The sequence below is a fragment of the Esox lucius genome, chromosome 2 (assembly GCF_011004845.1).
Source record: "Esox lucius isolate fEsoLuc1 chromosome 2, fEsoLuc1.pri, whole genome shotgun sequence".
NCBI lineage: Eukaryota > Metazoa > Chordata > Actinopteri > Esociformes > Esocidae > Esox > Esox lucius.
This window is the reverse complement of record NC_047570.1, coordinates 2,038,371-2,063,716: the sequence shown is the minus strand read 5'-3', so window position 1 is coordinate 2,063,716 and position 25,346 is coordinate 2,038,371. Positions and strand designations below refer to the sequence as shown.

The window sequence follows — 25,346 nt, the reverse complement described above, 5'->3', positions numbered from 1 at the left end:
AGCAACCACTCAAGTACAAACCTGGCTGTGGGGGCAGTCAGTAGCTGCGCAGGCCAGTGTAGGAGCCTCCTGGGGCAGCAATGACTTGCATGCGTTCAGCTCATGCTTCAGCCGCTCGTTCTCGACCACCAGCAGCTCTAGGTGCTTCTCCAGGTCTGTCGCCCCCTACGGGATGGATGGAATGGGCTCATATTAGCAAAACACTTGACTGGCCGCCACAATCTCTATCTGTTACTCCTCATCTGACCCCCATCTCCCTCAGTTGCCACTCACCAGCTCAGAGCGCAGTCTTTCTGCCTCCTGGGTCTGTACAAGCAGCTTCTCCTCCAGCTCCTCCACCTGTTTGCGCAGTGCCGTGATGAGCCGCCCCCCCTCCTGACTGAGACACTCACTGTGCTGCTGCTGTGGTGGCTGTGGCTCGGCTGACCTCTGCAACTCCCTTACACCTGTGAACGCAAATAACATATAGGCACAGAATAAGTAAATAAAAGAGACACAGGCCAGTCGCAGTGAGAGAGGGTAGTGTGTGCTGATGGCCGGTCACGGCAGTGACACACAGGCCTCTTCTTGGTGACAATGTTTTTCAGTGCCCAGTCTCTGTCACCACCTTGTGACAAGAGCCGTCTGACTACTTTCTTTCTCAAAGTTCGGTCATGTTTAGTCACGGCTAGGCTGCACAATTAATCATATTTAAGGCAGCAACGGTACGCCTAACCCATGGTACAGTGCATATTATGGTTTTTGGCATGGTATGTTTTTAGAATTTAGTTAGGACAGATAATTATTTTAGTTAATTTGGCAAAAGATGCAACACTAATCCATGAATATATAATGTATGTTAATGAGAACACAATCCAAAATAAAATGCAAAAATGCACAGTGTTTTTGTTGCTGAATTTGTTTAGAACGTGTGAAAAAGTTCATACTTCCAGAAACTAGTATTTCTTTTCAGATATGAACAGATGAGAAGTATAGCTCACATTTAAGTAAATCAATGTACTTCTGGTTCAGAGTTCCATTAGAGCCCTTTATTAAAAGTAGGGGAAGAAATCCTGTTACTATGGTGACTCCGGACACAATATCAAGTTTGAAATATTTTTTGAATAGCTGAGATGTATAGCTGCATTTAAGTAAATCCATATTTGTGTTGCTCCAGAAAATACATTTCATTGGTGCTGTTTATAAAAAATTGCAAAATATCCTGTTGCTATGTTCACTCTTGCAGTATCTCAAGTTCGATAGGAGATACTTTCTGTTTTTGTTTTCAGACTTAAATAGCTGAGAAGTATTGCTATATTTATGTACATTTATGTACAGTATCTCACAAGTGAGTACACCCCTCACATTTTTGTAGATATTTGATTATATCTGTTAATGTGACAACACTGAAGAAATGACACTTAGCAACAATGTAAAGTAGTGAGTGTACAGCTTGTATGACAGTGTAAATTTGCTGTCCCCTCAAAATAACAACACACAGCCATTAATGTCTAAACCGCTGGCAAAAGTAGTGAGTACACCCCTAAGTGAAAATATCCAAATTGGGCCCGAATACACAAAACAAAATCCATAAACAAAGTTTGCCCAGACCTTAGTGTTGCACCCCGTTTTCCCTAAGTAAGAGTGTTGCATGCACAGAAAAAAAAAGTTTAATAACTTATGGACAGTCCTAGATATTCGTCATTATTCCAACTTAAAAGGCATTCAACATAGCGTAGCTCCTGTAGCTATTCATTCTGAAAAACATTTTGAAATGTATTTGGGTTCATGTGCCAACAGTTAAGAGCCCCTATACTGTTTGGTATGGCTAAGAATACGAGTACCATTACAGCCCGAATCAAATTAATTTTGTAATAGGCATGTGCAATATCCAAACTGCACAAGGCTAATATATTACTGAAAAAATGGTGCACTGGAGAGGCAACAGCAAGATAACACCCAAAAAGGAATGGTTTTGCAGGTGGAGGCCCCAGACAATTGCTCTCTCCTTATCCATCCTGACTGATTCTTCTCTAATTTTGCTAGTATCCTTGTCACTACTGGTAGCATGCGGTAGAGCCTGCAGCCCATTAAGGTTGCACTGGTACTCCAGCTCCTCCAGGATGGCACATCCATGAGTGCTTTTGCACATCCATGAGAGGGTTTGCTGTGTCTCCCAGCACAGTCTCAAGAGCATGTAGGAGATACCAGGAGACGGGCCGTTACACGCGAAGAGCTGGACAGGGTGGTAGAAGGGCATCAACCCAGCAGCAGGACCAGTAACTGCTCCTTTATGTGAGGAGGAACAGGAGGAGCACTGCCAAAGCACTAGGAAATTAACTCAAGTGTGCTACTGGTGTGCATGTTTCGGACCAAACAGTCAGAGACATACTCCTCATGAGGGTGGAATGAGGCCCGATTTCCTCTAGTGGGACCTTTGCTCACAGCCCAGAACCATGCAACTCGATTGGCGTTCGCCAGAGAACGCAGGTAAGCCATTGGCACCCTTTTCTCTTCACAGATGAGAGCAGGTTCACAGTGAGCACATGTGACAGGCCTGAAAGCATTACGCTGCCTGCAATGTCATCCAGCATGACCAGTTTGGCGGTGGGTCAGTGATGCCCTGGGGAGGTATATCCTTGGAGAGTCGTACAGACATCCACATGCTCGCCAATTGTACCCTGATTGCTCTTAGGTACTGGGATGAAATCCACAGACCCATTTTTAGACCTTACGCTGATGCAGTGGGACCTGGGTTCCTCCTGGTGCAGGACAATGCCTGGCCTCATGTGGCCAGAGTGTGTAGGCAGTTCCTGGATGATAAAGGCATTGATGCCATTGACTGGCCCTCACATTTCCCAGACCTGAATCCAGTTGAGAACCTCTGGGACATTATGTATCGGTGCATCCGACGCCAAATAGCGCCACAGACTGTCCAGAAGCTCACTGATGCCCTGATCCGGGTCTGGGAGGAGATCCCTCAGGAGCATGCCCAGAGGCTGTCGAGCTTGCAAACAGGCACATGGGTGCCACACAAGGGTTCTTGCAACATTTGTAATGTCAAATTCCATGCTTTTTAAGACCTTTTTAAGACCTGAACAAATTAATTAAGAGCCAAAAAATTTCCCTTTGATAGAAAAGAGAATTTTAGTCACAGTTTTTGTAACGATGTAACAATACGACGTCGTTTAACCTAATTCGAGGCTTCATTAACATTTTTCTAGCAGCAGCATATTATGCTAGCAGTGCTCACTCACATTTTCTTTGCAAAATAAAAGCAATCATTGAAATATACACTCACCTAAAGGATTATTAGGAACACCATACTAATACTGTGTTTGACCCCCTTTCGCCTTCAGAACTGCATTAATTCTACGTGGCATTGATTCAACAAGGTGCTGAAAGCATTCTTTAGAAATGTTGGCCCATATTGATAGGATAGCATCTTGCAGTTGATGGAGATTTGTGGGATGCACATCCAGGGCACGAAGCTCCCGTTCCACCACATCGCAAAGATGCTCTATTGGGTTGAGATCTGGTGACTGTGGGGGCCATTTCAGTACAGTTAACTCATTGTCATGTTCAAGAAACCAATTTGAAATGATTCGAGCTTTGTGACATGGTGCATTATCCTGCTGGAAGTAACCATCAGAGGATGGGTACATGGTGGTCATAAAGGGATGGACATGGTCAGAAACAATGCTCAGGTAGGCCGTGGCATTTAAACGATGCCCAATTGGCACTAAGGGGCCTAAAGTGTGCCAAGAAAAACATCCCCCACACCATTACACCACCACCACCAGCCTGCACAGTGGTAACAAGGCATGATGGATCCATGTTCTCATTCTGTTTACGCCAAATTCTGACTCTACCATCTGAATGTCTCAACAGAAATCGAGACTCATCAGACCAGGCAGTCTTCAACTGTCCAATTTTGGTTAGCTCGTGCAAATATACACTTGTTTTTGCCCCCATTTATCATGAGCTGAACTCAAAGATCTATAACTTTCTCTATGTACACAAAAGGCCTATTACTCTCAAATATTGTTCACAAATCCGTCTACATTTGTGTTAGTGAGCACTTCTCCAGTGCCGAGATATGCCACCCCTGTGAGGTGGAGGGATTATCAAGATGCTGATTAGACAGCATGATTATTGCACAGGTGTGCCTTAGTTTCCACAGACTGTTTTTAAGTCATTTTGTTCTCAATTAATTACACAAAGTACAGTAAAGATTGTTATTTTATACATTTCTTTCATTGAGACTCGATGTGTGATTTGTGTTCCCTTAATTTCTTTGAGCAGTGTATATTATGTAATGTCTGATGTTTTGTGCACCCCAGGAAGAGTATGCTCCCTCCCACTCACCGCTAGGCAGTGCTGGATGTAGCTCTGCCTGCAGATCGTGTATGACGTCAGTCGTCTCCAGCTGTCTCTGCTCGTGGCACTGCAGCAGCCTTTGCAGCTGCAGTCGCCGAGAAGCTTCCTCACTTCGCAGACGGGCCTGGAACTCACACACTTTCTCTTGCAGTTTCTAGACAAGCACCCACACATGCAGACACACACACCAAAGGTCACAGGTTAGAAGCCAGGCATGTTGTGAATGTCACAGCGGCATGGGGAAGGTGGTATCTACTAACTTACTGGAATAGTCATAAGAATTGAGCAATTGCCAGCGAGTCTGCCAAAGCAATTTCATTTCATGGCAAAACAACATACTTTTTTCTTCCATATGAGAGACACTGTCGTTAACCACTACAACACGGCATTACAAGTTTCAGCAGTCACTAGACTCCATTGAGGATTGTGTTAAATAGGCTTACTAGTATTTACCAACTTCCTAGGAATAATAGTAAGAATTGAGCAATTGCTAGCGAGACTGAAGATGAACTATTCCATGCCAGAAACAGTAGCAATATTACCGTATACAGTTTCAGTTATGGCTTAAGATATCACAAGTACGTTGTTAAGCCAGCAAATGTGTTTGTCTATGCTGACCCAAAATGCATGACATATGCGTACTTCGACAATTCCCAGAAACAGTCACAATATTACCGTAAACAGTTTTATTTCAGGCTTACCATAATGTATATACTAACGGTTTTAGCCAACAAAGTTTGTCTATATGGAATAATTCATAATGCGTACTATGCATCGCATGCGAGGAGATACGAACTCAGGACCTATAGTTCACAAGTCTGCTTCTCTAACCACTACACTATTTAACAAGGTGTAGTCAGTCACTCAGTAAGAGACATTCGCTCTTAGCCGGCTCCGCTTACGCAGTCCGGCAAAAATGGAGGTGGGCTAGCAGAAAGGGTGTACCGTTGCTTTCCAGTGCATTTACATTTTAAACTTGAAAGGATGTACTTCTTTGATCACTAGAAACGGCCGATAATGGGGGTGGCGGATAGTATGGAGACGTTAGCAACTACTTACAGAAGAAAACTCTCCAGACTTATAGGTTACGTTCAAAGCATTAAACTCAACTGAACATGCTGCCAAATGAACATGATTCTATAAAATTACTGTACAATTTGCAAGGAGTTTAAGATGCAATGGAATGGTTGATGAAAAAATAAATCACAGAAAATATATTGACTGATATATTGGATTTATTTAGGGGGACTAATTATTATTAGTATAGCCCGAGGTCTCTGGGTCTATACAAATCAAGGCTGTAATTATACAAACCCGATTCCAAAAAAGTTGGGACACTGTACAATTGTGAATAAAAACAGAATGCAATGATGTGGAAGTTTCAAATTTCAATATTTTATTCAAAATAAACATAGATGACATATCAAATGTTTAAATAGAGAAAATGTATCACTTTAAGGGAAAAATAAGTTGATTTTAAATTTCATGGCATCAACACATCTCAAAAAAGTTGGGACAAGGCCATGTTTACCACTGTGTGGCATCCCCTCTTCTTTTTATAACAGACTGCAAACGTCTTGGGACTGAGGAGACAAGTTGCTCAAGTTTATGAATAGGAATGTTGTCCCATTCTTGTCTAATACAGGCTTCTAGTTGCTCAACTGTCTTAGGTCTTCTTTGTCGCACCTTCCTCTTTATGATGCGCCAAATGTTTTCTATGGATGAAAGATCTGGACTGCAGGCTAGCCATTTCAGTACCCGGATCCTTCTTCTATGCAGCCATGACATTGTAATTGATGCAGTATGTGGTCTGGCATTGTCATGTTGGAAAATACAAGGTCTTCCCTGAAAGAGACAACATCTGGTTGGGAGCATATGTTGTTCTAGAACATGGATATAACTGTCAGCATTGATGGTGCCTTTTCAGATGTGTAGGCTGCCCATGCCACACGCACTCATGCAACCCCATACCATCAGAGATGCAGGCTTCTGAACTGAGCGCTGATAACTTGGGTTGTCCTTGTCCTCTTTAGTCCGGATGACATGGCATCCCAGTTTTCCAAAATGAACTTCAAATTTTGATTTGTCTGACCACAGAACACTTTGCCACAGTCCATTTTAAATTATCCTTGGCCCAGAGAAAACGCCTGCGCTTCTGGATCCTGTTTAGATACGGCTTCTTCTTTTGACCTATAGAGTTTTAGCCGGCAACGGCGAATGGCACGGTGGATTGTGTTCACCGACAATGTTTTCTGGAAGTATTCCTGAGCCCATGTTGTGATTTCCATTACAGTATCATTCCTGTATGTGATGCAGTGCTGTCTGAGGGCCCGAAGATCACGGGCATCCAGTATGGTTTTCCGGCCTTGAAATCCAAAATGAGCCAATATTTGGCATGACATTACCAAATGTCTCACTTTCAACATTCGATATGTTGTCCATATTCTATTGTGAATTAAGTATAAGTTTGAGATTAGTAAATTATTCCATTCCTTTTTTACTCACAATTTGTACAGTGTCCCAACTTTTTTGGAATCGGGTTTGTATATATATTGGGGGACACACCCCCCCCCCAATATTCAAATATGCTCATAATAAAAAATATTAATAAAAGTGCTATGCAACGACAGGCAACCATGCACTGCCATCCAAAATAATTATTAGCAAATGTAATCATAACTAAACTCAACAAATTGCCATTATTAATACAATTAGTATTATGGCGTACTGCAGTTCTGCGTGTGGTTTGTCCAAGTGGTGTTGCCGTACCCAAGCGGAAGACGTTGCTCGAGTGCTGTGAGTAGCCTGGGTAAAATCAGTAAGTGTCAAACACAATCGACAGTAATAGTTTTAACAACAATTTCAATGGGTCACTTTGCGCTGGAACTGTAGCCTAATTGTGGAAATAATATTTAGCTGAAAAGTGTGAGTAGTTGAGTGTTTTTGGTGAAAACGGCCCGATTTACGAGTGCTAATCAATCAACCATCACTAACGTTAGCTATCATAGCTAAGTTGCCTGGAAAGTTAAATAGCCACACATTCACCCAGCGACCAACAATGGTGCTCACGGGTGTATTCAACTAACATTGTCTTTATTAAGTTATATTTTTCAGAAAGCCCACGTGAAGTGTAGATGTATTGATTGTATAAGTTAGTGAACTGTTGTAAGCTGTTGTAACCAATGAAGGAAAATATTAATTGTTTGTATTATGAGCTAAAACGGAAGGTGCAAGTAGGAGAATAGGAAACCCTGTTCTGGGTTGCCGGGGAGAGAAAGATTTAGTATGTCTGTCTTTTGAGAAACAGGACACAGGTTAGAGACACACACACATAGTCGGACAGACAACACAGAAACCACAAGGGGGGCAAGGGGATACTTGCAGTTATCCTTATAAGGAAAAGAACTGGGACTGGGCCAATGGGGAAATGTTGACTTCAACAGAAGTCTAAGTGTCAGTCATTTATGTTGCGCTGCATGTGTAATTTATGTAGGCAGTACTAGCGTTCATTTATTGCATACACGTATAGTATACTTTATAGCTGTATTTGCTTATAAATTGCATTATTAATGTTTGTTTGATTAAAGTGCAAGCAGATTGATTAAAATCATCTTTCATTCACAATGATGGTCATTATGAGCTAGAGGAAGAGTGGCAGTGACATTCGTAATTTTTTTGGGCAACCTCAGCAAAGTTGAAAGCAGTGACAAAAGGAGTGCCAGTCAGATGACAGAACTACAGGTGCTGTTCATAAAATCTGAATATCATCAAAAAGTTTATTTATTTCAGTTATTCAGTTCAAAAAGTGAAACTTGTATATTATATTCATTCATTCCACACAGATTGAAATATTCCAAATGTTTATTTCTTTTAATTGTGATGATTATAACTGACAACTAATGAAAATCCCAAATTCAGTATCTCCGAAAATCTGAATATTACTTAAGACCAATACAAAAAAAATATTTTTAGAAAATGTTGGCCAACTGAAAGGTATGAACATGAAAAGTACGAGCATGTACAGCACTCAATACTTAGTTGGGGCTCCTTTTGCCTGAATTACTGCAGCAATGCGGCGTGGCATGGCATCGATCAGTCTGTGGCACTGCTCAGGTGTTATGAGAGCCCAGGTTGCTCTGATAGTGGCCTTCAGCTCTTCTGCATTGTTGGGTCTGGCGTATCGCTTCTTCCTCTTCACAATACCCCAAAGATATTCTATAGGTTTAAGGTCAGGCGAGTTTGCTGGCCAATTAAGAACAGGGATACCATGGTTCTTAAACCAGGTACTGGTAGCTTTGACACTGTGTGCAGCTGCCAAGTCCTGTTGGAAAATGAAATCTGCATCTCCATAAAGTTGGTCAGCAGCAGGAAGCATTAAGTGCTCTAAAACTTCCTGGTAGACAGCTGCGTTGACCTTGGACCTCAGAAAACACAGTGGACCAACACCAGCAGATGACATGGCACCCCAAACCATCACTGATTGTGGAAACTTTACACTGGACTTCAAGCAACGTGGATTCTGTGCCTCTCCTCTCTTCCTCCAGACTCTGGGACCTTGATTTCCAAAGGAAATGCAAAATTTACTTTCATCAGAGAACATAACTCAGCAGCAGTCCAGTCCTTTTCATCTTTATCCCAGGCGAGACGCTTCTGACGCTGTGTCTTGTTCAAGAGTGGCTTGACACAAGGAATGTGACAGCTGAAACCCATGTCTTGCATACGTCTGTGCGTGGTGGTTCTTGAAGCACTGACTCCAGGTGCAGTCCACTCTTTGTGAATCTCCCCCACATTTTTGAATTGGTTTTGTTTCACAATCCTCTCTAGGGTGTGGTTATCCATATTGCTTGTACACTTTTTTCTACCACATCTTTTCCTTCCCTTCGCCTCTCTATTAATGTGCTTAGACACAGAACTCTGTGAACAGCCAGCCTCTTTAGCTATGACCTTTTGTGTCTTGCCCTCCTTGTGCAAGGTGTCAATGGTCGTCTTTTGGACAGCTGTCAAGTCAGCAGTCTTCCCCATGATTGTGTTGCCTACAGAACTAGACTGAGAGACCATTTAAAGGCCTTTGCAGGTGTTTTAGGTTAATTAGCTGATTAGATTGTGGCACCAGGTCTTCAATATTGAACCTTTTCTGAGATACTGAATTTGGGGTTTATTAGTCGTCAGTTAATCCTAAAAATTAAAAGAAATAAACACTTGAAATATTCTGTCTTTGGACTTTGGTAACCAACTAACTACAGGTCAGTTGCAATGATGGTCCTGGAGCAAGATTAATTATGGTGTCTTAAAAACAACATCAACACAGCGGATTGTGCAAATATTTATGGTTAAGAGTCCTGTTTCAGGGAGAGGACCCGTAGACCCCCTGGCAGACTTCGTCCCCTTCACATATAAAACAAGTAAATCCTGTAATAAAATTATTTTTTGACTACTGAATGCTAACAAAGCTAAACCACACGGATACTGGGGGTCTGACAGGCCTGGCGGTTCTAGACTAGTGTAAATCCTGTATTTGGTTATATGTTGAAATAATTTTTAGTAAAATTTAGTTTAGGTGTTGAAGCAGAAAACAGTATCATATTATTTGTTTTATAGTTTATGCGAAAAGCCAGTCATAATAAGGATATAATAAATTTTGTTTCTCCAACAACCGAACTCTAATTTTTAAGCCTTGTAGAATGAAAAAAAAACAGGAAGTGAAATTGAAAGGTAGTCTGACCAATTAAGATAGTATACAGTATAGCCTACAGTCACTTAACGAATTGTCAAAGGATGCATTCTTCTACCATACCCTACTTCAAAACCATGATCTGAACAAATAGCTGTGCTTTGTATTATATTATTTATTAAGATAACTGAAGTGTTTAAACAAATAGTATTTATGTGTAGCCTATTAGTGTTTCTTTATAAAAACGCATCATAATTATAGCAGTGATAGAGATGCAACTAAAAACATTTTGCTTTTAAATTAAACCTGCTATGTCAGGAGATGTAATGTTAGGAGCATTGTAAACATGTCTGCAACTATCTTCAGAAAACGATTTGAGAAATAATAGCATTTTCAGCATTCTAGCTCCCCCACGCTGCAATCACAGCTTGACGCACTCTACTGCATGCTGACACAATCTACCAGATCTTACCGCGGTAAGAAAACGCTGTAATTAGATGAGCGACATCTGTAACACAATGAATGAATGAAAGACCAGACAAATACAGAGGAAATGCAATAATTTGCTGAAGAAGGATGGCAGTGTGCAAGTTGCGCTTCTGGCCAGCTAAAAGTGTCAGATATCACTGTCGTCTTTAATCTGTAACAACAAAAGCTTCTAGGTGCTTTAGTCAGCTGATGTCAATTTATACAATTTTAGTATAAGCTTTATGACAACACAGGTCCAGCAGTTTCCCAGTCACTGAGAAAATTTAGGAAAATGCTTGTCCAGGGGGGCCAGGCAGGAGCTGGGCATTGTAGAATACCCACTTATGGTCAGCCCTCACTGGAGCAAAACTTTACAGACCGATAGAAATGCTTTACGTAGAACAGACATGGAAATAACAGTCTGGTTCTTTTTCGACCTGTAAATGAATAATGTTAAAAACCTTACACCGTCCTGAACAAGCATCTTTTCATTTCATGACTGGTAAAAAGTGTTTTTGCCACATTCGAGTGTTTGTGCTGTAACCTGTGTAAACCCAAAAAGCAAACTTAAATCAAATGAGATGAAACCACAGCAGGGATACAATGGGCTTAACTTAATTCATACTTGAAATTGGACTGTGGACGGTGCATGGACTGTGTACATTTGGTTTGTTGTTTAAATTGGGCCTCATAACAACCTGATCGATAGATCGACTGACCAACCGACTCCCACTCCCCGAGGCTATAAATGACCCGGAAACTCCCCCACAAGTTCAACCAGAGTTAGCAGGAGGTCAAACCAGTATCAGTATATTAATGTTGTATCAACCTACTGTTGGGTTTGTGTCTGTCATCTAACCTGTATGAGTAGTTGTTGGTTGTGGTTGTGCTGGCTGGCTTCTAACTGGTTAGCAGTGTTCAAAGTGGTTCTTTGTGGAAAAGCGGCAGGGGGCAGAGACAGGAATGAGCCGTCCTCTTCACCATCACTCATCAGGAAGTCCACAGAGCTTGCTAAGGGATAAACATTTTAAATAAAAAAGTTTTTCAAGTTGATGTGTTCTCTTTACAACTCTCTCACTCACATACAGCCCTTAGCACACTACACACTTATAGTGTCAAACACACTCAGATCTCAAGGGTATAGGTGCAATTTTTGTATTGGGCTAGGAAAATATATAACTGTCCCCTTGTGAACTGTCCCTCCTCCAATCTCTCTTCCAGCTGGACCAGTCCTCTAACCCCCCAGCCTTTGAAGGTTTGCATAGCCAGTACCGTGGAAACCAGCCCAGTTAGATAAGCGGTGTGATAACCAGTACCGGCAGGTCATATAATACATTAAACCCATTCAGGCCTATTCACTGGATTGGGAGATTGTCGGTGTGTGCGCGCGTGCATGTGTGTTCACTTGAATGCGAATCCATGATCTCATCAACCTCAAAAATAATCAGTGCACTGTACAACTGCACCGGGTTTGATCTGTGCAAAATAAAGCCTAATGTATAAATGAACATGTTTTCACACACACCCCGCATTAACACATTCACTCAGTTTTTGCCCCTCCCAATTCACATGAAAGAGCAATTTAACTGAACCAAGAGTCTTCTAGTCATGACGGATGCCAGGTCAACACACACCAAGACAAACAGACCTTTACAGAGAATTACTGCCCCAAGTGTCCCCTGTAGTCTACAAAAACATTCAACTGGCAGTGTGGGTGTTTACACCACCTAAATTACACAGAGATAGAATGTGCACGCACACACACAGTTGTTTACTGATGACAAAGCAGATTAAGTCCCACAGTGGGGTCTCACACACACATCATTAGGACACTAACCTGTCAGAAAACAGTTTCCAAGCCATTATTAAGTATTACACAACTGGACATGTAAATGCTACCCTCCTTCACTTTGCTAGTTTCACTGTTCCACTCTCCTCCAATCCCTTGCCTCTTCCTTTCTCAGACGATAACTCTTGGGCTCCTGATTCTAAAGTAGGCCGATTGCAGTTCGGCTGTCCCGTCGTTACCTTGAGCACACCTGCAAGAGCATTAGCACATGGAAACCCACACACACATACAAACACACACACATACACAATAGGTCCACTGTTTGCTCTCCTGCCCCCTGGACTGTGGCTGTAAGGGGATCAGCCTCAGAGCTTTGTACCTGCTAGAGACGCAATCCTTCAGAGTCAGAGAGAGGGCAAGAAAAGCCTTCCACACACTCCCTCCTCACCTCTGTTAGACACCTGTCATACACATTCAATCCTCTCTGGTTCAGAAATTGGAAATACTTCCCTCCTCCCCACTTTTTCCAGTATTTCCAGTCTCTCCAGGTTTCATTGACAGTCCTGCTAGACATGCAGCACACACCTCATTCCCTCTGACACGCTCTCTCCTTCCCTACCTCTGCCTCCCTCCCAGTCATTCCCAAAAATGTGGCCACACTGGTTTAATCCCGCCCATTGTCAGAAGGACACCTTCGCTGCGCATTGAGCTGTGCCTACATGATTCACTCACCGTTCAATGACACGTCTTTCTTCCAGAGCTCCTGCAAGCAGGGGGCATGGCCAAGGTCCCAGGTCTTTCGTGTGCCGAACATGACCGCAGGGCTGAGCAGAGCAACAGGCCTTTGGTCCGGCTAGAGACAGAGATAAACAAGGATGGCAATGATAAAGTGAGAGAGAAAAACAGAAATTGGCAGAGGTAAAGTTTGATGGAAAGAGAGAAAAAGACGAGACACGGACAGTTTGTGATCAAAATTCTGTTTTTATTCTATTCTATTTTTATTATTACTACTTGTCAAGCCAACACCTCTAATGCAAAAATTTAACTGAAAGTAAGAAAAAGGCACACACTCATTATTATAACAATAGGAGAGACAGAGAGAGCATGTTTTAGTATCTCAGTGTTAGCCCGTTAACCCACCGACCTGGGGGAACAGCCTTCAGGGTTCATAATGAACCCAAGGAGATACGAGGAAAAGAATGGCAAAAAAATTCCTGATTTACAGACATCTGCATTCACATGTGCAAAAGTGAGCAATTTGATAATGCAGACATTGATAAACCAGTCTGTTATGGACATTTCCATTTTTGGTTCCTATTCTTAATTAATGTAATCAGGTAAAAGATAGTTGTTAGGATAAAAGTGTGTCTTAACTATAGTACATATTACAAGATGGTCAAGTGCTTTGCTCTTCCTGAGTGGAAGAACATGACATGTGGGGGCAAAGACAGATCAATGTGTTTAAGGAAAGGATAGAGGAAGTCACACACAACACTGGATACAACAGGAAGGGATAAGGAACATATGTTGTTTTTACAAGACAACCTATGCAAACGTTTACTCCCACCTATTCTGGAATAAGTATTGAATGATTTTGAAAATATTTTTCCCTGGTTTCTTGTAACTGTGGTGCCACTCTCCATGCAAATTTAAATAAACTGCTATTGTGTACTAGAGATTTGCCTCTGCCTCGCTTGCCACTGTTCAACTGGATAGACCTTGAATTTCCATCACAAGCCTCACACAGGGCTGGTCAGATAAATAATAATGTAAAAAAAAATAAGGAAGCGTCTTTACAGATGACGTATGCATCCTCCTTGTGCATATGCATACAGTATACCCACTTCTCCGGGGCACCACTACACACACCTCCAGATCTTTCATTTGTCACAGAGAGAACGCCAACCTCAACACGTCAAGGAAATGGCACCGTGCTACCTTTCGTCACACACACACACACACACACACACGTTTGTATAGCTATCCTCACGGGAATCAGAAAATACTCCCATGCCCTAATCATAACCCTAAATCTTACCCTAACCTAACCTTAACCTCAAAGTAACATTTATGCCTAAACTTTACCTAGATGTAATGCCTAACCTTAACCAACAACTCCCAGACCTTAAAGAAACCCCAATGCTAACTCTAAAATGAATTGTAAGTTTGACCCTAAACCCTGAGCCGGAAATTGACTTTTGCCTAGTGAAACCTCACATGGTTTCATGGGCACATTTGGTCCCCATGAGTATAGTTAGACCTAACGCACGCACGCACGCGCGCACACAAAATGAAAGCATGCATAACACTTACCCACCTCACAAAAAGGCTGTCAAAGCATTACATGACATTATTCAACTCAATTCATAGGTGCACATGACAGGATACAATACGTTTGAATGCAGACAGTGTGCAAATATGCCATGCCTGCACAAAGAATCACACAGAAACATCAAACGCATGCCTGTATTTGTTAAACCCCAATCATGTAACTGAACGTGTAAGCCACTGAAGGGTCATTGGTTCATAGTGGGTGCGTGCATACTGACCGTTCTGTCTTAGTCACAATGACACACTGTACAAGCCAAGTTCCCCAAAGCACTGTCCATGAACATACAGTTCATTGTGTCGAACAGTTTGCCCATTTATTAGCATTTACATTATATTTCAACCAGTAATCAAAAGATGTAATCCAGAACAATTTACAGGAGTGATGGTTAACTCAATCGATATCCTTTCTAATAGTTAAATCTAGCAACCATTCAGTTGCTGGTCAAATGCCCTAACCACTAGGCTATCAGAGAGCAAGTGTGTTTTGGACTGTAATGTCCCACTACAAAGGTCGTCAGTGTACCTAAGTAAAGTTAAGCTACAGTATCATGCCTTTGGTCCATAAGGGTTCGATCCACATGGACACTTTATGATTTAATGTACCTTCCTCATGCTCTACATCATGTGAACTGATGTGATTGAATCTGGAAGAATCAAAACATCTGACCAACTTACAGAGGGGCCTCTCTGTAGATATGACTGCGCTTAAGGATGACATAATCCTGGTGTTAGTGCTTTAAACCATACCCTGCTTACGACGCCAAAGAGTTTCAGCAGTGGTGCTGATGCCGGTCTTTGTCACGATCCAGCCAGTGTTTGTTGATCAGAGATCCAATCCACTCAAACATCATGCCTGGCCGGTATTACGTAAGACAAAAATGTAGAAAGCATTTTAAAAACTTGAAAGCTGGGAGGCATTTCTCCCTCTCGCTTTTGCTCAATTGGGGAGGGAGTTGAGCACAAAGGGCTGGAAATAAAAGCATTGCAGGATAATTTTGCCATCCATTTCCAAGGTTTTGAACAGACGTAACATGCATAGATGTGCTTGACACTGCATTGCTAGCTTATGGCCTCCATGGTTATTTTGGCAGTTGGCTTGGTGATTTAGTAATGTATCACCAGTTCCTTCTAAATATTATAGGAGGAGGAATATAGGAGGCACAAAGCCAGAGTTGTGTCAACCTAGATGAGAGGCAGGAGTTGGGCCAGTAACAGAAAGGTTGCTAGTTCGAAACCCAATCAAGCTAAAAGATCTGTCATCATGCCATCAAAAAAATAAAACCTTATTGCCCTGAGTGTCGCTTCAAGAATGGCCATCTCACAGGCAGTGACCCCCAGAAAAATAACCCCAATCACACCCATGATAAATAAACAGTACAGCGGTATACAACAATAAGAATCTAAGCCCCCATGACATCTTCCAGTCGCAGCAGACATAACATACTATGCAAAGCTGGCACTGCTCCTCTCCCTAGTCTTACATCACTCTGCACCAAACTCCCTGCAGTTCATTCTAATAATGTTGATGACAGAGCAGAGCACTGTTAAGGCTTATCACAAAGTTAAGAGGCTATGATAACATCCCTCCCCCATCACACTTCCTTTCAACACTCCATCATTCCTCTCAAAATCTCCTCATAGCTTAGACACTTTCTCCCTGTTGGTAGGAGTCCATCCTCCCGGCAAACAGGCATTCGATCCTCTGTACAGTTTGTGAATCTCATTAGCCCAGTTTCATTAAATTCCCAGTTTACATTTTCAGCTCCACATACCTTGCAATCCAATACTGCCCTGTAAAAGGCAATGTTATTCTTCATATCATTATGCATTTATTCCCAGTAATTGTAATTTATATCATTGTGTATATATTCCTCCTGTTGTTTACTCCCATCTGCATTTTTTTAAAAAGGGCCTGTTAGTAAACATTTTCCTAGAGCGCCACAAACATTGTTAACATAACATGAAACAAATGCAGTGTTATTTTTCTATACAAAAAAAATAAATAAATAAAAACACCTGCTAAAAAGAATCTCTACTGCAGACCCTTAGCCCAATCACACTTTCACTATTGACCTAGAATCTACTAGACTTAAAGGCCAACACTACGGAACTAAAACCACACAATTGTCTGACCAAACAACACTCTGCACCAGTCTGCTCAACACAGCTAGCAGAAGCTCTACATCTAAACATACAAATCCAACACACAGGCAATAGACATATCCTCCCTCTCGCCCTTCATCAGACAAGATGACGCATAGTGACAGATTAAACCTGAACATATCAGGATATGTGCTGATCCACACTTTCCCACACAAAGGCGTGTGGATAATCTCTTTATGAACTTAAGAAGGGATGACAGACCTGAACATGCATGCACCCCCCCACCTCTTGAAGAAGTGATGAAGATTTGATTACACTGATCCATTAAAATGTCCATTTAAATCTGAGGACAAGGTGTCTCACCATTGGTTTGTTTACACGCTGTTCACACTTTTTAGGGTCTTGCACACAGACATGCATATGTAAACTGGATTGGATTACTCTGTGACCAAGTGTGTCCATGTTCTGATCAACGCAGTAGGGAATATGTATGTGGAGGTGTGCAATCACCTGGAATAAACGACCACAAGATCTTAGACGCGCCCCAAACGTATACATTATTAAATCCAGGTTAAATACACTTCTTTTCACATGGCTATGACGGAGCACTTTAATTTAACCTCACTGTTTTTATTGGTTTTTATTTTATTTTCTTCTTTGATGTTTTATTATGTATTTTTACATTTATTTATTTGATTCAATGTTTTACTATTCTATTTTTGCTGTGTTTTACCAATTGTTTTTCTGTAATGCCCGTTCTGGTGCTATCAGAGGAATAACCTCTGTGTAAATGTAACAATCTGCTGATTACAGAAAATGCAAGTTCTTGTGCTGTTGTTTAGACATAGATGGTATCGAGGGTATTATCTCACAAAATGACTGACGATTTTATCCAAGCAAACAGTTACGGGTAACTAATCATTGATGATGAATATTAAATGCATGTACCGACATGGCATAAATGTTCCCCTGGAGATAGTCAGGTAAGACATTGATGCAGAGATTCTCTCACAAAGGGACAGATGGGTTCATCCTAGCGCTGGAGTGCAAGGATTGAGATACCAGGGTGGAGAGACCCCCTGAAGGGTGGTTAGAGAATTGTAACAATCGGACTGTTTTATTCTATTCTATATCTCTTTCTTTTCATTGTAAAGCACACTGAATTGTCTATGTATGAATTGTGCTATATAAATAAACGTGCTTGGTTCTATCCTCCTGCTAATACAGAGGCAGAAATGGGGGGCATGTGTCAGGGGAGTGATTCAATTAGTTAGGGACGCAGTGGAATGCCTATCTATGCAAAAAAATAAAAATAGAAATAAACCAAGAACTATCATCAACATGAAAAAGGAATAATAGAAAGTCTACTTTTAGTGTTCCACAGCTCAAAACCTCTGGCTCAAAGTTTGCTGTACCTTGGAATCATGAAGCTCTGTTTATTGGGAAATTCCTGACTGGAATTTATGAATAACAATAACAAGAGTTTATTGAGCTTATTCAAACCTAGTTACAAGAAATACATTCCCTAGAGTTAGTGGGAACAACATACTGCAGTGTTGCAAAAACAATAGGTATTTTTCACTTTTCAGATTCTCACATTGCCTTTTTTTTTTTTCATTGAACATCTTTATTTCTAAACCAGAACATAATATTAAATACAGTGTACCAGAGTTAACTAATTTGATTTGTCTACAATTAAACTTATTAAATGAACGTAGTACAGCAAATCCCAATACTCCATGTGAATATTTGACTGTCCCCTTTCCCGGGCCTCACCTAATGTTTTGGTCCAGCTGAACAGTATAGTTTTGTATTATTGCCTGGTTTTATGACAGCCTTTGGTTTTATAAAACTTCTCTCTCAGATACCAAGTGAAATTCATGGTTCCTTAAATAATGGCAAGACTTCCATGCAATTTTGCAGAAAAGCATCTCTAAAACATTACACAACCACCACCATGCTTGTTCTTCAATATGGGGTCAATACCCTGAAATGCAGGGTTTGATTTACACCAGACATAATAGGACACGTCATTGGAAAAGCTTTTGACACATCTGTCCATAGAACAAGGCTGCAGCCATGGAGTCAACATTGGGGGGGACCAAATCAGGGGGTCTGGGGGTCCCCCAAGAAAAACATTCAAAAATGTTTTAAATATTTATAAGACTCTTATCCATCTATATTCACACAAACTGATATCACTGTGTTGTTGTAGTTCCTAAAACATCATAATGAATATTGCTCCAGGACCATCATTGCAACTGACCTGTAGTTTAGTTGGCTACCCGAGTCCAAAGTGCCTAAACCTAACCTTAGTGGTACCTGTGCCAAAATTAATTATGATTTTGTCAGAACAACACCAACATGGCAATATCAGATCAGTCATCAATATTTGCTCCTTTTCTCACTCACCTCCATGTCACCTGCATCCTCATAACCTCTCTCTCCCTCTCTCTCTCTCTCTCTTTACTCTGAATGCACCAGAGTGAACATGAAAGAAATATCAGTAAACAGGTTTCGTGCCATGATGTTCAGGAATTGATAATTAACCATTTCTGATGTGAATGGCAATGATTATATATAAACATTGACTCACCTCTTGTGCTACTGCATACTTCTATCTGACTGGTCCTCATTTTTTCACTGCTCTCAACTTTTCTGAGGCTCCCCAAAAAACTGATCAATGTCACTGCCACCCTTCCTCTTGTTCATGATGACACTCACCGTAAATGAAAGCTGACTAATAAAACTGATTGCACTTTAATCAAACAAACACTAATAATGCTATTTATCATAAGCAAATACAGCTATAAAATCAATGAAATGAAAACGACTACTGTCTGCACAAATAAGACATATATAACAAATGATTGACAGTTTACTCAGACTTCACGTGGGCTTTCTGACATTTCTAACAAAATCATTAACGTAAGACATTAACGTTAGGTGAATACGCACATGAGCACAATTGTGATGGTTGATTGATTAGCACTCGCAAATCGGCCCGTTTTAAACAAAAACGTTTGTTTACACTCCATGCAATTACTAACGCTTTTTAGCAAACTATTATTTATTTCCACAATTACAGTTCCAGCGCAAAATGACATGTTGATGTTAAAACTATCACAATTGAAAGGGAGATATACGTAACACTCATTTTAGTTCTCCACTTTGTAATTCATTTGAAATTAAGAGAGTAGTGTTCGTCACAGATTGTACCTACCAACAATCGACCGACGGCTTCTGCTCGGGTACGGCAACAACACTTGGACAAACTATACGAAGAACTACAGTGAACCGCAAAACTAGAACCGGTAGTAATAAAGGCAATTTGTTAAGTTTAGTTATGATTGTTTACATTTGCTAATGAGTATTTTTGGACGGCGGTGCATGGTTGCCTGTCGTGGCATAGCGCATTTTTGTTTTATTTATAATTGATGTGCCATTTTTTCAATGGCACTACCTAAACTTAACAGATGTTGTGGCCTGACCTTAAGCTGTTCGTGCTCAAAAACCTACAAGTTGTGCTGTGTTAAGTCAGTTCTGAATGGAAAAGAGAGCCAAAATGATCAGCAATGTTAGAGACTGATTAACAACTACAGGAAGGATTTGGACACTAATCACAACCATTCATTGAGTATACGTGGGATATCATGTTTTCACAGTGGGCACTGTGCATAACGTTCTACTTTAGGTGAAATAAGTATAGAAATATTTTGATAGATTCCATTCCCTAAATTTAGGTGGAAGATCGGAAAACATATTCAAAAAGACACCCTTGCGTACGCTTCATGTAGTCAGGCTGTCTAGATCCTACTGTACAGTCAGATGGTCTGAAATCCTTTTTAAGCTCTGTATGCATAGACGCATGTGCACGTCCACAGCCCCCAGGTCCTTAAGACATACACAGGCCTACGGCTTACAATACAGCCGCAATGCATAGACAGTAAAACAGACACGTCCCGCTGTCTCTCCGGACCGCTTGCATCCACGTCAGACAGCAGAAAGATTAGATGTAGCCTACAAGATGTTGCAAGCACTGAAATGGTCTGCCAAACAGAGCGAGCAAGCACTGGACAAATTGAAGGAATCTGCTTTCTGTTCTGACATCATAGAACCCTTCCCTCTCTCAGTTAAAATCCCACCCCTCTCTGATTCTCGCAGAGCCCCGTCTCCCCAACCCCAAACTGGGTCAAAACATTCGGTCTGTGCATCAGAACCAGTCTGTTTATGGTCTGATGGAATGGGCCGCTGTTTACTATTAACATGGCATTTCCAATATGTAGGTCTGAATAGGAGCCCTTACATCAGATTAGGATCCAAAAATTGCATTGAATAGAATAGCAGAACTACAAGTATGAATAAACCTTTAACAAAGACAGAGGAACCAGTAGAGAGAATCCCTGAAGCGGGGCCATCAACAAATAAGGAAACAGAAGATTAACAGCCCTTTTTTCCCTCAAATTCTTTCATGCAGTTTTTTCTTCCCGTCTTTTTGATCTGTCCAACCGGCTTACTATACCTCCCTTCTCTCCTCCCTCCATCTTTCACACCACCACCCATGACTGTCTGTCCCTTTTCCTTTGAAAGTCTGCAGGATACTCACCTCCCTCGCCACGGTCTCTGTGTCCTGTTCATCCCTGCATCGGTGTATGGACCATCGTTACACGACAGAAACGGAAGAACATGCACAGTGAGCGCTCACTGCATCTGCCACCAGCCAGCCCCTATTTCTGCACTGGGTCTCTTACACACACACACACACACACACACACACACACACACACACACACACACACACACACACACACACACACACACACACACACACACACACACACACACACACACACACACACACACACACACACACACACACACACACACACACACACACACACACACACACACACACACACACACACACACACACACACACACACACACACACCTTTCTGTTCCTTAGTAACAAAGGAATTGGAGCCAGCATCATTCCTCCCCCATAGCCCCTGCCAGTTCCCTACTCCCCCCCCCCCCCCCCCCCCCTCACCCTTGCTTTCTTTCTCTCCAGTGGAGAAATAAATATTTCAGCCACAAATCGCTCTGCCTAGCACTCCTCCCTCACCAAGTGCTGCCGGTGCGTTTGTAAATGTGTAAACATATGATTCCAGATCACATCATCGCATTTCCTCCCATCCTTAACTACTGAAAAAAGGCAATTTTACTATTGTTACAACAACATGCAAATACACATTCACAAGTTACTTTAGCGCGACAACTCCAAATGAATAATTCCGCTGCTCTTTTGTTGCCTGCACACTGTACACGTCAGTCTACTTCCACTCAAGTTGATTCTGGTACCCCTCAGTCTCTAGTGAGGGGGGGGGGCTTCTGTTTTCAGAATGGTGAATTGTCAGTGATGCTTCTCTTAGTGTCACTCTGTATTAATATTGACTGAACAGAGGTGAAGGCTGGTGTTTGGACACGCACATCAAGTGTTCTCAGCGTATTCTCTTTTAGTGAATTATAGAAGAGATACATTACACCATGGATCAAGTAATGCCCCATTCCCCTCAGCCAAGAGAGCTCAATGTTAAAACTGCCTGTCCAGGGCGTTACACTGTTGTGTTCCACATCCTGAGGTCCTTGAATTAATCATTGTCAGACGGTAAATGTAGAGGACATCAGGTGATCTGGAACATACTCTGTGATGGTGTGACCTGATAGACACTTTGGTTAACGCCTTTTTGCAATATTTCTGAATTTACAAATGTCAAATGGTAGGCATATAAGAGAGGACTCTCACGTTAATCTATGATCAGTTTTTCAACTTGCTCCTCACGTGTTTCAAGGCCGCAACCATTGTACCAGTGCTGAAGCAGTCAACTGAATCTAGCCTGAATGACTTCCAACCTGTCAAACTCACCCCCACAATCTTGAAGTGCTTGAAAAAACTAGTTCTGGGCCACCTTAAGTCATGCCTCCCCCAACACTGGATCCCTACCGGTTTGCCCACCGGTCGAACAGGTCTACAGATGTCATATCCACAGCTTTACACCCTGCCCTGACCCACCTGGACAGAACCAACACCTATGAGAGAAAGCTATTCATAGACTTTAGCTCAGCATTGTACACGGTCACCCCCTCTAGGCGGGTCAACAAACACCATGACCAAGGGATCAGCCCCTCTCTCTGCAACTGGACTTTGACTGGGGTCTATTGGTTTGGAAGTCCAATCAGTTTAGACAACTTCACCACCTCCACCCTGATCCTGAACACTGGTGTTTCACAAGACTGTGTGCTGAGCCCCCTCCTGTAATCCCGCTTCACACACGACTGCGTTCCTGTACACAGTTTCAACACCATTGTCAAGTTTCCGAATGACACCACGGTTGTAGGCCTGATCAGTGACAAAGGAACACATTGTGGATTACAGGACATCTAAAGGCTGCAGTCACGCCCGCCCCAGTTCTTGTCAATGGCACTGAGGTCGAGCATATGTCCAGCTTCAAATTCCTAGCTGTCCACATCTGAGGACCTCTCCTGGACCCTCAACACATCAAACCTGGGCAAAAAGGCGCAGCAACACTTGTACTTTTTGAGGAGGCTGATACTTATGTACTTCTATTGCTGCACATTTGAGAGCATTCTGACGAAGTTGGTTGGCGGATGCTCTGTGGCTGAATGGAGGGCCCTACAACAGGGGGTGAAAACCACCCAGCATATCACTGGTGCCCAGCTTCCTGCCATCGTAGACCTCCAGTGCAAGCGATGTCTTCGGGGGGGGGGGGCATCATCAGAGACCATCACATCCATGCCACAAACTGTTTGTCCTCCTACCACCAGGCAGGTGGTACAGCTCTTTTCATATTCTGTACAGGTCCCATCAGGCAGGCGGTACAGATCGAACCTCATTGCTGCTACTCCTACATTTCAGTTGCACATACTACCTTACACCTCCAACTTGCTCGATTGCACAGTCAGGATTGCCATTTGTACTTGCATTTGCCTCACCCCACAACTATTAATTTCCCAGTATACATATACTTACATTTTCTGTCTTCCCATTTTTTCCTTCATTGCTCATTTAGAATTGCCATTTTCACTGTATTTGCCTTCATTGCACATATAAATTCCACTTGTAACATACACTATACTTAATACTTTTCCTGCCCCCTTCTATTCGTACTTCTGGTTAGATGCTAACTGCATTTCGTCGTACTGTATTAGTACTGTTGAATCTAAATCTAAATCTTCAAGTCATCTAGATTTCCATATATATTTTCTTCGACTGGAATGCATAAAAAAGGGCAGTGAAAATTGAAGAGTTAACACATGCAATTAATTACAAATGCTTAACGCCATTAATTTTTTGGTCAGCAATAACATTTATTTTTATGCCTCAAAACCATAGTTAGTGTTTGACTTGAGTGAGAGATATCACTTATTCATTTGCAACAGTATACAGGTAACTTTATTTGACACTTGACTTGCGCTGGAGTGGTCACGTTAGCTTTTTTTAATAGAATAATGTAGAGAAAGGTACGCATTCAAGTGGGGAATCGTTTTTACTCGCCACTTGTCTGCAAATCCTGCCATAAAAATGGAGCGCTTACACTTACAACAACAGCATGCCGTGTGTGGGGAGTAACAGCACGTTACAACACAGTCTGCCCTATTCCAAGTTAGAAATTGGAATATTTACAAGAATAGCCGTGCCACTCCTCTGACCATTTTCTGAAACTGATCCCTAGATGCTGTGTGCACCAATACACCTGTTTACCTTGGGTTGTAGTATGGTACGTTATTAGGTAACCCTTCAAATAACAGCCCGTTTCTTACAGGGTCCCACGTAATTACATAGTAACAAGAATGTAAGTACATGGTAAGAACGGGTAGTTAGAACATTTTAGGTGTTACGTGTACTTATATGAACAAAGAACGATACTAATCCAAAACCACTTAGTAAACAGACAGGTGATAAAAAAGGTATTTTGAAAGTATATAATTGTCATTCTTATTCATGCTTACGAATTTACTATTTAAATGTGAGTGTGCTAATTATTTTATTGCACGGTCCCTCACAGAATTAAGGATTCAAGAGAGAAAAGAAAGATGATGTGAATTTCTCCGCTTTGTGCAACTTGTCACCTTCCAACACATGCTTTGGGCAATCGGCTCTTGCCAAACCAAAAGCCACGTTGACATCAATCAAATGTATGAATTAATTATAGATGTGTGTTATGAATAAGCCACAGAAATAACTTCTGTTGGGTTTCCTACAGCCCCCACTGTGTCTCACCGAAAATAGGCGACCAAATGAACGTTAATTTCTCCAATATGCCGGATCGAAAGCGCTACAAAGTAGGCTGCTATTATTTTGTGCCGTTGAAGGCGAGAAGCGAACGAATGAAATAGATAGGCTTAACAAATACGAGTTTGTCAAACCAATACGAGCTGTCAGATTTCACTTCTGTTGAGCACAATAAAATTAACATAAGAAGGCATATTTTTAAAATGTGGATATCCGAAGGTGCCTGCCTCATATATTGAATATGAAAATCACCCAAAAGATTGTGTCATTTCAAATGTAGATAAAATTAAGATCCATTACCTTACGGTCAA

General features: G+C 41.7%; 1 protein-coding gene across 9 annotated transcripts in view; it reads right to left on the bottom strand.

Moving 5' to 3' along the window:
- The window catches only part of kifc3 (kinesin family member C3), an 88,115-nt gene that overhangs the window by 32,427 nt on the left and 30,342 nt on the right, over positions 1–25,346 (bottom strand). For 7 of the 9 annotated variants that reach the window (XM_034296441.1, XM_010864221.4, XM_020055351.3 and 4 more), the window contains 5 exons: positions 13,020–13,140; positions 11,358–11,509; positions 4,348–4,513; positions 274–446; positions 22–165 (listed from right to left, as the gene is read on the bottom strand). In XM_034296441.1, coding sequence (XP_034152332.1) covers positions 22–165; positions 274–446; positions 4,348–4,513; positions 11,358–11,509; positions 13,020–13,140 — 756 coding nt within the window. Of the gene's footprint in view, positions 1–21; positions 166–273; positions 447–4,347; positions 4,514–11,357; positions 11,510–13,019; positions 13,141–19,133; positions 19,193–19,317; positions 19,446–21,327; positions 21,459–25,346 lie in introns of those variants that run through there. The other 2 variants (XM_010864220.4, XM_010864222.5) reach the window with 2 other exon arrangements.